The sequence below is a fragment of the Musca domestica genome, unplaced genomic scaffold (genome assembly GCF_030504385.1).
Source record: "Musca domestica strain aabys unplaced genomic scaffold, Musca_domestica.polishedcontigs.V.1.1 85, whole genome shotgun sequence".
NCBI classification, from domain to species: domain Eukaryota; kingdom Metazoa; phylum Arthropoda; class Insecta; order Diptera; family Muscidae; genus Musca; species Musca domestica.
In genome coordinates this window covers 2,271,258-2,289,389 of record NW_026712418.1, presented here as the reverse complement: position 1 = coordinate 2,289,389, position 18,132 = coordinate 2,271,258, and the positions used below count along the sequence as shown (strand labels likewise).

At 36.4% G+C, this 18,132-nt stretch overlaps 1 protein-coding gene across 1 annotated transcript; it reads right to left on the bottom strand.

The window, feature by feature from the left end:
- Positions 1-198: 198 nt before the first annotated feature.
- On the bottom strand, positions 199-16,741 carry LOC105261982 (uncharacterized). The gene is made up of 3 exons (XM_011295230.3): positions 16,331-16,741; positions 4,538-4,834; positions 199-742 (listed from the first exon to the last, which is right to left on the bottom strand). The coding sequence occupies exons 1-3, from the start codon at positions 16,631-16,633 to the stop codon at positions 509-511; spliced, it is 834 nt and encodes a 277-aa protein (XP_011293532.2). The 5' UTR covers positions 16,634-16,741; the 3' UTR covers positions 199-508.
- Between the last annotated feature and the right edge of the window lie 1,391 nt (positions 16,742-18,132).

The following is an 18,132-nucleotide window of genomic DNA, read 5'->3' as shown; positions in this document are numbered from 1 at the left end:
GAGGTGTCCTGGCATGCAATTTGACCACCTACAGTTTTGTTGTGTATTGTGGGCGGGCGGGCATTTGCATGAATGGCATGATGACTACAATAGCTCTTACCTTTGGCCATCGACACCCAGTGTAACACAAAGCCCTGGCATGCCATAAACGGCGAAGAAAAGGTACAAGGATATACATTATTGTTCTTAAAGAAATACGAGAGTGAGAGAGAAAGAGCAACAAATCTCAAAGACTTTATTGAGAAAAATGTATTGACATCTGCTCAGGGATTAGCTTATTTATTCGGCACACAAAGACACAGACACACAGAGCATAATATACATATCCGAAGGATAACTAAACTAATATAGACACATATCCTTATTGTTAAAAAAGAATATCCTCTTTTTTGTTGTTTCCTTAAACTAAAAAAAAATCTTGTTTCGAACTTGGTTCCCAACTTCACTGTTAGACAGTTGTTGTCATTCGTTGTTGTTGCAATTTCGTTTGCATGGCTTCCTACCACATTCATTGCTGCGGTTGCTGTAGTTGTTGTTGTTGTTCCTGCTGCAGTTGCTGTTGTTGGCTCATATTGTAAAGATGTTGCAAATACATGTAACGATATTCCATACGGGTCTTACTCCTGTCCACCGCCTGTATGGCCTTGATCAGCAATTGACTTTCGCAGTGCATCCGAAAATCCAATATTGCAATTTTCTCCTTAAACTCTTGACGCTTGTAATGGGGCTTCGTGGTGGCATTCTGCAATGGAATTGAAAGGAGAAATTAAAAATATGGATCAAGTAAACCCCACAAAGTATATATTTTTGGTCAGCATAAAATTCAATGTCGATTTAGCGATGTCCATCCCTCTGTCCGTCTGTGGAAATCACTCCAGCTTCCGAACGAAATGAAGTAGGTCGATAAAATTCTATTCAAATGTATATTATGTCTACAGGACTATTGGTATTGAAAATGGGCCATGTAGGTCCACGTTTTGGTATGGTACCCATATAATTTACCTCCCGGTATTTTGGTGATTTAAGCGACATTATTCACCGAAAATGTTTCAAATGTGGTATTTGAAGTTCGTAATGGGTACTACAGCCTATGCCAAAAAATTTCGTATGCAGGTCCACATCTTCGTATAGCCCCTTATAACGGTACCTCCCGATATTCGGTATTTTGGTGATTTAAGCGACATTATTCACTGAAAATGTTTCAAATGTGGTATTTGAAGTTCGTAATGTGTACTACAGCATATGCCAAAAAATTTCGTATACAGGTCCACGTTTTCGTATAGCCCCTATATAACGGTACCTCCCGATATTCGGTATTTTCATGATTTTAGCGATATTATTCACCGGAATCGTTTCAAATTTCATATTGGAACATCCTAATGGGTACTATAACCTTTGACCAAAAAAATCGTATGCAAGTCTACGTCTTCGTATAGCCGCCATATAACGGTACCTCCCGATATTCGGTATTTTGGTGATTTAAGCGACATTATTCACAGAAAATGTTCAAATGTGGTATTTGAAATTCGTAATGGGTACTACAGCCTATGCCAAGAAATTTCGTATGCAGGTCCACGTCTTCGTATAGCCCCCATATAACGGTACATCCCGAAATTCGGTGTTTTCATCATTTTAGGGACATTATTCACTGGAATTGTTTCATATTTCGTATTTAAAGTTCGTAATGGGTACTTCAGCCTATGACAAAAAATTTCGTATGCAGGTCCTTGTCTTCGTATAGTCACCATATAAAGTAAGTGGTGGTTTTCGGATTTTTTTTTTAAAAAATTATAAGTTCCATCAAAATGGTGGAGGGTATTAGCTCCTTTTTTACTTGTTTATAACTCAAAATGCACAATTTGTTCTGTTTTACAAATTTTTTCGAAGGTTTTATATATATTTTTTCAATTTTTCCTTTCAAGGATAAATTTTAAAAAATGTTAACCTTTTACACCAAAAAGTCTTTAAAATCTTTCACTTTGAAGTTTGCCGAGGAGGAGTTAGTACCATTTAGTACTTTTCGAACAATTATAGAATGCAATTTCAAAACCACATCCATATATCAATTCCACATACCAACAGGGACCTCAATATCAAATTTCAAAATTTCAGCTCTATCCCCTCACCCAATACCCAATTTAGTACCACTTAGTACTTTTCGGACAAATATAGGACATATTTCCAAACCACCACCAAACCTCAAACACAGATACCATCAATAATCTTAGTATTATATTTCAGAATTGTATCTCTATTTCTTCACCCAATACCAAATTTAGTACAATTCCGTACTTTTCGAACAATTATAGTAAGCAAAACCACCACCAGATACCATGAGATTTCAGGATTTCAGCTCTATTCCTTGACCTAATACCACATTTATTACCATTAGGTACTTTTCGAACAATTATAGTACACATTTCCAAAACCACTTACATATCCCAACTCCAGATACCAACAGAGACTTCAATATCAAATTTTCCAAATCTATCCCCTCACCCAATACACAATTTAGTACCACTTAGTACTTTTCGAACAATTATAGTACACTATTCCAAAAACCACAGCTATATTCCTTCGTCCAATAACAAATTTAGTACTTTTCGAACAATTACGTTACACATTTCTTAAAAACGAACTCCATATCCCAATTCCAGATACCAACAGACACCTCAATATCAAATTTGAGAATTTCAGCTCTATTCCTTCACCCAATACCAAATTTGGTATTATTTAGTACTTTTCGAACAAATTTCCAAACCACCACCAAATCTCAAACTCGGATACCATCAGTAGTCTTCACCTTCTTCTTCGCCCAATACCAAATAGAGTACCATTCAGTACTTTTCTAACACATATAGTACACATTACCGAAACCACCTCCATACATCAAGGCTAAACATAAACAGCGACCCTAATACCAAATTTCAGATTTCAAGCAATATCTGTTCACCCAATACAAAATTTTACCAAATACAGGGTGAGATAAAAAAAACTGCAACAAAGTCAAACGCCATAATTTCTACATTTTTTTTTTTTTTAATTTTATTGAATGAAAGCAAAAAATGTTGGAAATAGCATTCAATTTTAGAATAAGCTTAGATTTGTTCTAATTAGTCACCTTTGGTACGAATTATGGCCTTCAAACGACCAATTAAGCCGTCACACCCTCCCCGAATTTTGCTCTGCGGTATTTCAGTCCATTCCCGGGGAAGCGCTTGCACTGTGGTATTTATACCCTACACCACATAGTGGTCAGGGTATTATGTCTTTGTGCATTTGTTTGTAACAGGCAAAAGGAAACGAGATAGACCCATAGTTCCTTTTGATGATCTGCATAGAATCACTTTCTGAGTTGATTTATGCATGTCAGTCCGTCTGTCCGTCCGTCCGTCCGTCCGTCTGTCCATGTATTCTTATGAACAAAATGCAGGTCGCATTTATTATCCGATTGAGATGAAATTTTGCAAACAACATTTGTTTGGCCCAAGGACGAACCCTATTGAAATTGGAGATAATCGGTAAAAATTTAGATATAGCTCCCATATATATCTTCGTCCGATTTTCCTTTTATTGTGCACCAAACGTGTAATATCAGCCCGAATAGTATGGAATTTTGCACATACAACCAAATTAGGCCTGAAAATAAGTATGCCAAAATCGGTTCAGATATAGGTATAGCTCCCATATATATTGTTCATCCGATTTGTGATTTTTGTCCTCCGCAGCCATAATATGCACTCTGTAACAACAATATTTGGGGAAATATATCAAATACAGCTCAGAAATACCTTTGCTAAATTTTATCGAGATCGGTTCAGATTTGGATATAGCTCCCATATATAACTTCGTCCGATTTACCTTTTATTGTGCGCCAAACGTCTAATATTTGCCCAAATGGGATGGAATTCGGCACATACGACCGAATTGAGTCTAGAAGGTAGTATGCCAAATTTGGTGAAGATCGGTTCAGATGTAGTTATAGCTCCCATATATATTGTTCATCCGATTTATTGTATTTGTTACCCACAACCGTAATATGCACTCCGTAACAACGATATTCAGGGAATTGATATATATACAGCTAAGAAATATCTTTGCCAAATTTTATCGAGATCGGTTCAGATTTGGATATAGTTCCCATATATATCTTTATCTGATTTCAAATTAATTTTGCACCAAATGGGCAATATAAGTCCGAATTTAAAAGATACAAATGCTTCGGCATATTTATTCCTTTGAATTTTAAATTATAATTATAATCATAGCGTGTATGATTGAATTCTCCCATAAAAACTTTTAATTATTATGTGGAGCTCAACTAAATTAGCAAAGTGGTGTAGGGTATCATAAAATCGGCCCACCCGACTTTAGGACTTTCTTTACTGGTTTTAACTTGCTTTTTTTTTGCAAAAAATATTATTATATTCTAACCAAGGTTATTATACCAAAAACTAATACAATTTCCCAGACCCCAGATTGTGATAAAAAAAATAATTATTTATTTGAATGACATTTTTATTACAGTATAACTTACCTCTTCACATGACTTAAGCAGCTCATTTCGGATTATGTCGATGACAAACATCATATCGCTCAAATCATTGGATATTTTCACAACCATTCCCTTGAATGTTGCCGGTCCCTCTTGAACGAATGCCATCAGAGCGTTTGTATGCGAGTCCACCTTCATAATGACATCGTTCCTGTGAAAGACGGCATAGACTACTTGTTCCTCTTTTTTCGGGCTACGACTGTACATGACCAAGAGCCAGAAGTTATTATTGAAATGTAAACGATCCATGATATCGTTAACCTCGTGGGGTGTATGGAGCTGGAAGGATAGAAATTGTTATTATTTCTCAATTAATTAAAATGCTTTATACGAATAGAAAAGGGTGCCATGAGAAAGGTTGGTGTGGTGTTCCCGTTTTCAGTGGTAAAACGATCTGATAAAACTTAATTTTCCAAAAGAACAGCAACGAAAGACTAGCAATAATGTCAAAAAAGATGGCAATCATTCATAAATCAACATATCTGAAAACCATGGTAAAATCTCTTACCATGGGCAAATTTACCTAGTTTTACTGTGGTCAGGGTATTATGGCTTTGTTCATTGTTATACCCTCCACCATACATAGTATGGAAGGTATTTTAAGTTCGTCATTCCGTTTGTAACTCATCGAATAATAATTTTAGACCCATATTCTTGATCAGAGTCGAATTCCGTCCGTCCGTCTGTTCGTCTGTTGTAATCACGCTAGAGTCAAAACGAATTAAGATAGCAAGCTAAAATTGTGCACAGATCTGTATTTTATCTGCAGTCAGGTCAAGTTCAAAGATGGACTATATCTGACACAGATCTGTCTTTTATCTGCAGTCAGGTGAAGTTCGAAGATGGACTATATCGGTCCACGATATCGTATAGCCCCCATATAACGGTACCCTCGATATTTGGTATTTTGATGATTTTACCCCCATTTTTCAATGGAATTGTCTTAAAATCCACAAAAGGAGTTCCTTAAGAGAATTGTCTATATAGTTCCACGATATCATATATCCCCTATATAACGGTTCCTCCCGATATTCGGTATTTTGGCGATTTTATCCACATTTTTCAACGGAATTGTCTGAAAATCCTCACAAGGAGTTCCTTGTGAGTACTTTATTCCTTAGAAGAGAATTGTCTATATAGGTGCACGATATTGTATACCCCATATAACGGTATCCCCCGATATTCGCTATTTTGATGATTTCAGCCAATCTTTTTAATGGAATTGTCTTAAAATCCACACAAGGGTACAAGAGTACTTTGCCCACCAGGAAGATAATTATCTAAATAGTTCCACGTTTTAGTATAGCGCTCATATAACGGTACCCCAGATATTCGGTATTTTCATGATTTTTGCGACATTATTCACCGGAATAGTTTCAAATTTCGTATCTAAACATTATGACATATGACGGAAATTACCAATGCAGGACCACGTCTTCGTATAGCCCCCATATAATGGTTTTCATTTGAGCGGTATTTTCCGACGGAATTTTTTTTTTGAAATTTTTCAAGTTTCTTCCAAATGATGGAGGGTATAAAAAGTTCGGTCCTTACTTAGTTGCTTTTTTACCAGTTTTTTTTTTTGTAACATAGAGAAAGAAGCAAGTTAAACCCATAATTCCCTTTGATGATCTTCATAGAATCACTTTTTGAGTCGATTTATGCATGTCCCTTTTGGTAAACAAAGTACCAGTCGCATTAATTGCCCAATCAAGATGAAACTTTGCACAAAACATTTGCTTTGTCCAAGGACAAACACTATTGCAATTGGAGATAATCGGTCAAAATTTAAATGTAGCTCCCACATATATCTTCGTCCGATATTGTGCACCAAATTTGTAATATTAGCCCAATAGGACGCATACCCCTTCACTCCTTTTGGGCTGATATTACCCATTATTTGCGCAATAAACTTAAAATCGGATAAAGGGTATATCTGTGAGAGACTTAAACACCAATTCAGATGAAACATATATATGGGACCTTTAACTATATCCGAACCGATTTTCACAAAATTTATTTTACTTGCTTCTAGACTGAATTCTGAATTTAAAGTACTGATTTATATTATTAATTCAGTCGTAAATGCCAAAATTCAGTCCATTCGGGCTGATATAACCATTTGGTGCACAATAAACCTTATATCGGATAAAAATATATATGTGAGCTATATCCTAATCTGAACCGATCTCGATAAAATTTGACAGAGGTATTTTCGGGCAGTATGTGATGTCCGGTTCCAAATATCATTCTTTTGTAGTTCATATTACACATGTGAGGGACTTAAAACCCCAAATCGGATGAAACATATATATGGAAGGTATAGCTATATCTGTACCGATAACATTGATTTTCATGACACCAAATCATTTTTTCTTGTCGTTTTTAAAACCAATAGTGACAAAACTGGTTTCTATGACAGCCCTGTATATCTGAACCGATTTCCACCAAATTTAATGTACTTGCTTCTAGAATGAATTCGGTGGATGTTCCAAAATACAGGTCACTTAGAATTATATTAGCCATTTGGGGCACAATTAATCCGATATTGGTTGAAGATATATGGGAGCTATATCTAAATCTGATCCGATTATCAGCAATTTCAATAGGGTTCGTCCTTGGGCCAAACAAATATTGTTTGAAAATTTTCATCTCAGTTGGATAATAAATGCGACCTGCACTTTGTTCAAAGAATACATGGACGCACTGACTGACTGACATGTTACAAACAAATGCACAAAGACCACTTACAAATATGTGGTGTTGGGTCTAAAAAGTGTATCAAATTTGATGAAAATCGCTTGAGATATAGCCATAGGTCTCCTATATATGTTTCTTCCGATTTTGTATTTAAGTCCCTCACATAGAAATAACTCTGCTAAATTCTATAGAGATCGGTTCAGATTTGGATGTAGCTCCCATATATATTTTCATCCGGTTTCACATTTATTGTACCTAAAAAGTGTAATATCAGCTTAAAAGGATAGATTTTCATGAATATCGGTTCAGACACAAATGGCTTCTTTAAATCTAGTAGAATACGATAAAATCCTGTCATATATTAGTTCCATTCAGCTTTAACTACTTCAACGATCATCACTGTTTTTTTTTTAATTCTCACAGATTTCCCATAAAAAAACTAGGAAAGAAAGTCTTAAAGTCGGGCGGGGCCGACTTTATGATACCCTACACCACTTTACTAATTTAGTAGAGCTGCGCATAACAATTAAAAGTTTTTATAGGAGAATTCAATCATACACGCTATGATTATAATTATAATTTAAAGTTCAAAGGACTAAATATGCCGAAGCATTTGTATCTTTTAAATTCGGACTTGTATTGCCAATTTGGTGCACAATAAATTTGAAATCGCATAAAGATATATATGGGAGCTATATCCAAATCGGAACCGATCTCGATAAAATTTGGCAAAGATATTTCTGAGCTGTATTTGATATATTTCCCTGAACAACAAATATGATAAATCGGATGAACAGTATATATGGGAGCTATAGCTATATCTGAAGCGATCTTCACCAAATTTGACATACTAGCTTCTAGACTCAATTCGGTTGTAAGTGCCTAATCTCATCCCATTTGGGCAAATATTAGACGTTTGGTGCACAATAAAAGGTAAATCGGACGATATGTTATATATGGGAGCTACATCCAAATCTGAACCGATCTCGATAAAATTTAGCAAATGTATTTCTGAGCTGTATTTGATATATTTCCCCAAATATTGTTGTTACAGAGTGCATATTACGGCTGCGGAGGACAAAAATAACAAATCGGATGAACAATATATATGGGAGCTATAGCTATATCTGAACCGATTTCGATCAAATTTGGCATACTTATTTTCAGGTACAATCTGATCGTACGTGCAAAATTCCATACTATTCGGACTGATATTACACGTTTGGACGGACGAAGATACATATGGGAGCTATATCTAAATTTTGACCGATTATCTCCAATTTCAATAGGGTTCGTCCTTGGGCCAAACAAATGGTTTGTGCAAAATTTCACTTGGATAGGACAATAAATGCGAACTGTACTTTGTTTACAAAAATACATGGACACACGGACGGACGGACATGCATAAATCGACTCAGAATGTGATTCTATGCAGATCATCAAAAGGAACTATGGGTCTATCTCGTTTCCTTTTGCCTGTTACAAACAAATGCACAAAGACATAATACCCTGACCACCTTGTGGTGTAGGGTATAAAAACTTTAATTGTTGTGTGTAGCTCTACTATATATGCAAAGTGGTGTAGGGTATCATAAAGTCAGCATAGCCCGACTTTGGCCTTTCTTTGTCATGGAAAAGCAACGAAAATTGTAGTTTAACCAAATCCGGTGTAGTTTCACATTTCGGATATTCGGTCGCCAAAAATATTTACTGTATGTCCAACTTTTGGTACCTCCCCATTTTCAATACCAATTTCCAACTCAATTAAATGCAATTTAATGTTTTGAGTACTTTTCGGGTAGATTAAGTTCTCACAACAATATTAAATAATTATCTGACCCGGTCCGCGTTTTAGGTTGTAATGATTACTTTTATATCTGTCTCCATACATATTATGGAGGGTTTATTAATATTATTATTCTTGATCAGCGTAAAATTTTAAGACGAATTAAGATAGGAAACTAAAATTTTGCACGGGCCAATCTTTTGTTTGCAGGCATGTTCGAAGTTCGAAGATGGGCTATATTGGTCCACGATATCGTATAGCCCCCATATAACGGTCCCCCCATATTCGGTAGCCAAATTTTTCAACGAAATTGTCTAAAAATTCACGCAGGGTGTATTGTCTATATAAGTCCTTCATATCGTATAGACCCCATATAACGGTACTTCGCTATATTCCGTATTTTGTTGATTTTAGCGACATTATTCACCGGAATAGTTTATAATTTCCTATTTAAAGTTCCTAGGGGGTACTACAGCCTGTGAAAGAAAAATATATATACCCCTATATAACGGTATTTCCCTATATTCGATATTTTGATGATTTTAGCTACATTATTCATCCGATTTAATCCAGATTTGGTACATCGTAATATTATTGTCAAACTCAGATCGAGCTCTGAGAATGGCAAAATAGGTCCACTCCCTCCAGTACCTCCCCCACAAAATGTCAAAATTGTCAAGAAAAATAATTTACTACACAGAAAGAGAAAGAATAATCCGATTTTGCCTCAACTTGGCAAATCCGATTATTTGCGAAAATGGACAATATCGGGACACTCCATCAGGTACTTCCCCCACAAAGGGTCAACATTTTGAATAATTATAACTCGTATAAAATTACACACTTCACAATATTTTCAATCCCAAGGTCAGGTGTGAAGATGGAATATATCGGTTCACTCCTTCTGGTACCTCCCCCAGAGAGGGTCAACATTTTGAATATCAATGAAGCTCATAAAACGCGAAATTAACATCCGTTTCCATTTAGACTTGGTATATTTCAATATTTCCACCAACACAAGATCTGTCATAAAGATGGTAGAGATCGGCCCATTAAATCTGGTACCTCCCCCACAAAAGGTTAAAAAATTTGAAAAACGAAACGCTTAAAGAAATCGAAATAAGCATCCAACTCTCTTCAAATTTCATACATACAAACATTTTTGCTAACACAAGATCTGTTGTGAAGATGATATACATCTGCGAACTCCTTCTGGTGCCGCACCCACAAAGAATCACAATTGTCAATACTTTTATCTGTCATAATTTTCGAAGGAGTGGACCGATACATTCCATGTCAACACCAGATCTTGGGTTTATAAAAATATTGAAATGTGTGAAATTTGAAGACGTTCGGATCTTTACATCACATTTTATAAGAGTTATAATTATTCAAAATGTTGACCCTTTGTGGGAGAGGTACTTGATGGAGTGGACCGTTACTGTCCATTTTAGCACCTGACCTAGCGCAGACGCAAATATTAGGATTTTCAAAGTTAGAGCAAAATCGGTTAATCCTTTCTCTTTTTGTGCAAAAAATATATTTTATATATTTTTTTGGAAAATTTCGACCTTTTGTGGGGTAGGTACCAAAAGGAGTGGATCGATGTATTCCCTCTTAACACCAGATCTTGGTTTGATAAAAATATTGGGATATGTGAAATTTGAAGACAATCGGACTCTTACATCATATTTTATAAGGGTTGTAATTATTCAAAATGTTGACCATTTGTGGGGGTGGGACTTGATGGAGTGGACCGATATTGTCCATTTTCGCACCTAACCTAGCACTGATGAAAATATTAGGATTCGCAAAGTTCGAGCCAAATCGGATTATCCTTTCTCTTTCTGTGCAGAAATGTATTTATACCCTACAACACTATGTGTTGGGGGTATTATAAGTTTGATTGGGCCAGAATTTATGTAACACCTCGAAATATTGGTTTCCCACATAGGAAAGTATATATGGATCTTCCTAGCTCGCCGAGCTGAGTCGATCTAGCTATGTATGTCCGTCCGTCCGTCTGTCCGTCTGTCCGTCTGTCCATGTTAATTTGTAATCACTCTACAGGTCGCAATTATGGCCCGATCTTCACGAAATTTAGAATGTAGGTGGGGCTTGGACCAGAATAGAACCCTATTTCTTTTGGAGATGATCGCCAAAAGTTTAGGGGTTAAAATGGACCAAATATTGAAAAATTGTCGGATTTTGCAGTAGCTATACAGGTCGCAATTATAGACCAATCGACGCGGAATTTCGCATGTAGCTAGAGTTTAGGGCGGGGAAGAAGCCTACCAATTTGGGTGGTCATCGGATAATATTTAGCGGGTAAAATAGACCATAACTTTTGTGTTGAAAAAATTCAAAATTTTTCATTAAACCGTGAATATTTTAAATCCCAGCGAAATCACAAAGCCATGACAAGGTTACTTCTGATCTTTACATTGATGTTAACATCCAACAAAACGGATATATAGCAAACCAGTAAGGAAAGCTCAAAAGTCGGGCGGGGCCGACTATATGATACCCTACACCACTATGCATATTTAGTAGAGCTCTCGTAAAAAGGTTTATACAGGGCATTTCAGAGCTCTATGAGATATTTGGTACAAAATCAAAATCTTTCTAATTCTATCGTGCATTTTACGAACTATAGCTATATCTGAACCGATTTTCACCAAGTTTGATGTATTTGATTCTAGGCTGAATTCGGTCAGATTTGCCAAAACCCAGGACATTTGGGCTGATATTGGACATTTGGTGCGCAATCAACACGAAATTGGATGAATATATATATAGGAGGTATATCCAAATCTGAACCGATATTTGTAAAACTGAAAAAGAAGATATTTCTTGGCTGCATCTGATACCAAATATTATTCTTGTATCGTACATTTTTCGAATTTGAGGGACTTAAAGTACAAATCGGATGAAAGGTATATATAGGAGCTATAGCTGTATCCGACCGATTTTCACTAAATTTGATGTACCAATATTAGCCATTTGCTGCACATTTAATCCGAAATCGGATGAAGATATATTTGGGAGCTATAGCTATATCTGAAACGACTTTTACTAAAATTGGTGTCCTTGCTTCTAGGCTGAATTTGGCCAGATATGCCAAAATTCATGCCATTTCGGTTGATATTGGCCATTTGTTGCACAATTAACTCGAAATCGAATGAAGATACATATGGGTGCTATATCCAAATTTGAACAGATTTTGAGAAAATTAAAAGCGACTACTTTTGGGCTTTATCTGATATCTGGTACCAAATATCATTCCTGTGAAGAGTATATTACGAATGTAAGGGACTTAAAGAGCAAATCGGATGAAACATATATATGGAGCTAGAGCTATATCTGAACCGATTTTTACTAAAATTGGTGTACTTGCTTATAGGCTGGTTTCGGTCGGATTTGCCAAAATTCATATGATGCACAATTAACACGAAATCGGATGAAGATATATATGGGAGGCATATCCAAATCGGAACAGATCTTAATAAAATTAAAATCAACTATTTTTGGGCTTTATCTGATAACTGGTACCAAATATCATTTCTGTGGAGTGCATATTACGAATGTGAGGGATTTAAAGACGAAATCGGATGGAACATATATATGGGAGCTATAGCTATATCTGAACCGATTTTTACTAAAATTGGTGTACTTGCTTCTAAGCTGGTTTCGGTCGGATTTGCCAAAATTGATGCTATTACGGCCATTTGGTGGTCAATAACCCGAAATCGGATGAAGATATATGTGGGAGCTATATCCAAATCTGAACCGATTTCGATAAAATTTAAAGCAGCTATTCCTGTGCTCCATCTAATACCTGGTACCAAATATCACGGTTGTGGAGTGAACATTACGAATGTAAGGGACTAAAACTCTAAATCGGATGAAACATATATATGGTTGCTATATCTGTATCTGAACCGATTTTCACTAAATTTGATATACTTGCTTCTAGTTTGAATTTGGTCCGATGTACAAAAATTCAGTCCATTTGGACTTATATCGGCCATTTGGTGCACAATTAACCCGAAATCGGATGAAGATATATATGGGAGCTATATCCAAATCTGAACCGATTTCGATATAATTACAAACAGCTATTTCTGGGCTGTACTTTATATCTGGTACCAAATATCACGGTTGTGGAGTGAACATTACGAATGTAAGGGACTAAAACACTAAATCGGATGAAACATATATATGGTTGCTATATCTGTATCTGAACCGATTTTCACTAAATTTGATATACTTGCTTCTAGGCTGAATTTGGTCCGACGTACTAAAATTCAGTCCATTTGGACTTATATCGACCATTTGGTGCACAATTAACCCGAAATCGGATGAAGATATATATGGGAGCTATATCCAAATCTGAACCGATTTTCTCCAAATTTGTTGTATTTACTTTAAGGCTAATCTCGGTCACATGTGCCAAAATTCGGGCCATTTGGGCTGATATTGGCCATTTGGTGGTCAATTAACCCGAAATCGGATGAAGATATATATGGGAGCTAGGTCCAAATCTGAACCGATTTCGATAAAATTTAAAACAGCTATTTCTGTGCTCCATCTAATACCTGGTACCAAATATCACGGTTGTGGAGTGCATAGTAGGAATGTGAGGGACTTAAAGATCAAATCGGATGAAAGATATATATGGGAGCTATAGCTATATCTGAACCGATTTTCTCCAAATTTGATATACTTGCTTCTAGGCCGAACCCGGTTGGGTGTGCCAAAATTCAGGTAATTTGGACTGATAGTGGACATTTGGTGCTCATTTAACCCGAAATCGGATGAAGATATATATGGGAGCTATATCTAAATTTGATCCGATTCTCACCAATTTCAATAGGGTTCGTCCTTGGGCCAAAAAAATATTGTTTGGAAAATTTCATCTCAATCGGATAATAAATGCGACCTGCATTTTGTTCACAAGAATACATGGACAGACGGACGGACGGACGGACGGACGGACGGACAGACGGACGGACATGCATAAATCGACTCAGAAAGTGATTCTATGAAGGTTCTCAAAAGTAACTATGGGTCTATGTGGTTTCCTTCTCCATGTTACAAACAAATGCACAAAGACATAATACCCTTACCACTATGTGGTGTAGGGTATAAAAATGTGCGATATATGTGTTTATCAAAGAAGATGTGCTTGAAAAATCTCTTATATGTCGAGAACGGCTGAACTAATTTCGACAGTTCTCATTAATTCAGAATGGCCTCTTGGCAGGAAAGAAAAAACGTCTAAAAAAATCGCATAAAAATATCTCTCTAAAGATGAAAATATTGATTTTCTAACATTTTCTCATATTTTTTCAATTTTGTCATATTTTTGGCATATTTTCATTTTGAATTAAAAATTTGATAATATTTCTACAGCTAACAAAACTAAGTAGTTAGGATATCAGGATATCATATACAGATCGCATTTATGGCCCGATCCTTACGAAATTTTGTATGGGGATAAGATGAGGGTCAGAGTAGAAGCCTACTCTTTTTGGAGATGATCGCCATATATTTAGGGGTGAAATGGATCAAAAAAACTGCAAAATTTTCAGCAAGTCGTAATTATCGCCCGATCCTCACGCGCATTTGAATGGAGGTTACCGGACATTGCAAAAGCCAAGCAGTTAGTTTGCCAACTTTTGTAGACAAAATTCGAAAATGTCCATTCCAGTGACTTTTTGGAGAATTCACAAATACAGGAAAGACGCACTTCTGACTATTTGGTTAACGCTGATTTAGTTTAAGAATATAGTCAAATGTCTGTATCTCATATAGATGCGTTTCAGTCAAAAACCAATAATAAATGTTAATCTTTTGCCACTTCTGAGAGATTATAGGTCTTTGGGAAATATTGGTTCCAGATCTAGGAAGACCATTTACGTGCAACATCTACCAATAAATTGGAAATGAGCAAATTAGTTAAAGTTGCTATTATTCGAAAATTAGAGAACGAAACCTGATGGTTTTCTTTTATTATTTTTAACAATATCTTGTGGAATTCTTTCGAGTATCTCGCCTATATAAACTGTATCGTTGATTATAGTGTTGTAGGGTATTCAACGGTCGGCCCCGCTCGACTGTAGCATTTGCTTACTTGTTTTTATATATTTTTTTGAAAATTTCGACCTTTTGTGGGGGAGGTACCAAAAGGAGTGGACCGATATATTCCCTCTTAACACCAGACCTTGGGTTAATAAAAATATTGGGATATCTGAAATTTGAAGACAATCGGACTCTTACATCATATTTTATAAGAGTTGTAATTATTCAAAATTTTGACCCTTTGTGGGGGAGGTACTTGATGGAGTGGACCGATATTGTCCATTTTCTCACCTAACCTAGCTCTGATTAAAATATAAGGATTTGTAAAGTTCGAGCAAAATCGGATTATCCTTTCTCTTTGTGTGCAATAAATTATTTTCTTTTAAAATTTTGACATTTTGTGTGGGAGGTACCAGAAGGAGTGGACCGATATTGCCCATCTCCGAACTCGATCTAAGTTTGACAAAAATATTACGATGTACCAAATTTGGATCAAAACGGATACTCCCTTCGAGAGTTATCATGCGCACCAGCCAGCAAGACAGACAGACGGACGGACGGACATCGGTAGATCGACTCCAAATGTTCTGAAGCGGATTTGGTAAAAAGAGACCTAGGGTCTAAGACCGTAACTACTAGGCACGTTTTGACCGTATCAAATGACATATACCCTTTGTAGCCATATGGCTGAGGGTATAATTAGAGCTATATCTAAAACTGGACCGATTATCACAAATGTCATTTGGATTCGTCCGGTGGTCAAACAAGTGAACTGTGCTAAAATTCACCTAAATCGGACTTTAAATGCGAGCTGTACTTTACTTGCCAAAACACATAGGCAGACGGACGGACATGGATAAATCGACTCAGAATGAGATTCTATGGAGAACACTAACCACAACTATGGATCACAAGGTCTGTTACAAACAAATGCACAAAGACATAATTTCCTCTGACCCAGTATCTACCCCATACTGTGTCGGTGCAAAGTTTTGTTTTGCAAGCTATGTGATGATTTCAAAAGACAGACGATCACAGTCAAAACGATATAGAATTTTATGGAGGAGATTATTAAAAAACTTATTTAGAGTCTAAGTCGATTTATTTTTACTCGCAAACGGCAGCTTAACCGCCTTTCCACTTTTCCTTCCATGTTTTGGTGTCCTTTGTTTCGCTATTTTTTACCTAACCTATTCAATACATACCAATTGCATACATATTATCTGTAAATATGTATGATGATCGATGCATTCCTCCAGCGTCTTTGCCCGGTAAATGATGTGACCCAAGTGCAGTTTATTCTGATCACGTATCAGCACATGTTCCTTTTTCTTTTGACCATCGTTGTCAGACTCGACCTTCAGCAATTCCTCATTCCACATTAAATCATCGGAGTTGACAATTTTGCGGGTTAATTTTTGTGCATCCTGGTCGTATTGCACCAGGAACCATTCACTTTTACTTTCGTTTAGGGGAAGTAAGTCTTTTTGAAAATCTTTAGAATCCATTTTTGGGAAATATTTCAAAAATTATAAATAAATGCAAAGAAATTGAATCACTAACAAATTGCTGTCGTTCTACAAAAGATTTCGTTACTGCAACAATATTTGAACGCCAGAGATGGGGTGTAGTAAAGTTGAACGACTTTTGACAAACTTGTTTGGTGTATAACGCAACGTACATAACTTGAAAGCTCAACAAAGATAGCATTAAAACGGTGTGTCAAGGATGACTACAATTCTAGTTCGGAAGTTATATGCTTCCACGACATTGAAAATGAAGCTATCGGAAGAAGACTCATATTTATAAACATGTATGTGACATTTGCGAGGGGTACAATTTTTCGCAGTCATATTATGTTTACCATCCCTGTTTATAACAGTACATGTGTAAATTCAGCCGTTTTCAGTGATAAAGGACTAAGTCACAAAGAAGAATATCTGTGTCATTAGAATTATTTGCAAAACGTTAAAACTTGAGATATGTATATGAACTTTTTATACCCTCCACCATACATAGTATGGAGGGTATATTAACTTCGTCAATCCGTTTGTAACTCATCGAAATAATAATTTTAGAGCCAACAAAGTGTATACCTTCTTGATCAGCGTAAAATTCTAAGACTCTTTAGCCCTGTCCGTCCGTCCGTCCGTCTGTTCTAATCACGGTAGAATCAAAACGAATAAATATAGAAAGCCGAAATTTTGCACAGATCTGTCTTTTGTCTGCAGGCAGGCCAAGTTCGAAGATGGGCTATATCGGTCCACGATATCGTATAGCCCTCATATAACGGTACCCGATATTCGGTATTTTGATGATTGTAGCCAAAATTTTCAATGTCCTAAAATCCACACAAGAAGTTTTCTTCTAAGCACTATACCCCCTGGAAGAGAATGGTTTATATAGGTCCACGATATCGTATAGCCCTCATATAACGGTTCCACCTTGTATTCAGTATTCTGCTGATTTCAGCGGCATTACTCACCGGAATGGTTTAAAATTACGTAACATAAAAGTATCCATTCTGGCCCAGCTTTTCGTATAGCCCCCCCATATCGGTACCTACCGGCATTCGGCATTTTGCTGATTTCAGCGACATTATTCACCGGAAAGGTTTCAAATTTCATATTTGCTCTTCATAATGGGTACTACAACCTGTAACAGAAAATTATCTATACAGGTCCAGGTCTTCGATAGCCCCCATGCAGGGTGAGATAAAAAAACGGCAACAAAGTCAAACGTCATTAATTTTACATTTTTTTAATTTTATTGAATGGAAGCAAAAAATATCGGAAATAGCTCCAAATTTTAGAATAAGTTTCGATTTTTTCGAATTGGTCACCTTTGGAACTAATCATGGCCTTCAAACGGCCAATGAAACCGTCACACGCTGCCCGAATGTTGCTCTGCGGTATTTTGGCCCATTTCCGGCGAAGCGCTTGTTTGAGGTGATCGGCACTTTGTTTTTTTTTTTTTTTTAGTGCCAACCTTGCTTTCCAAAATACTC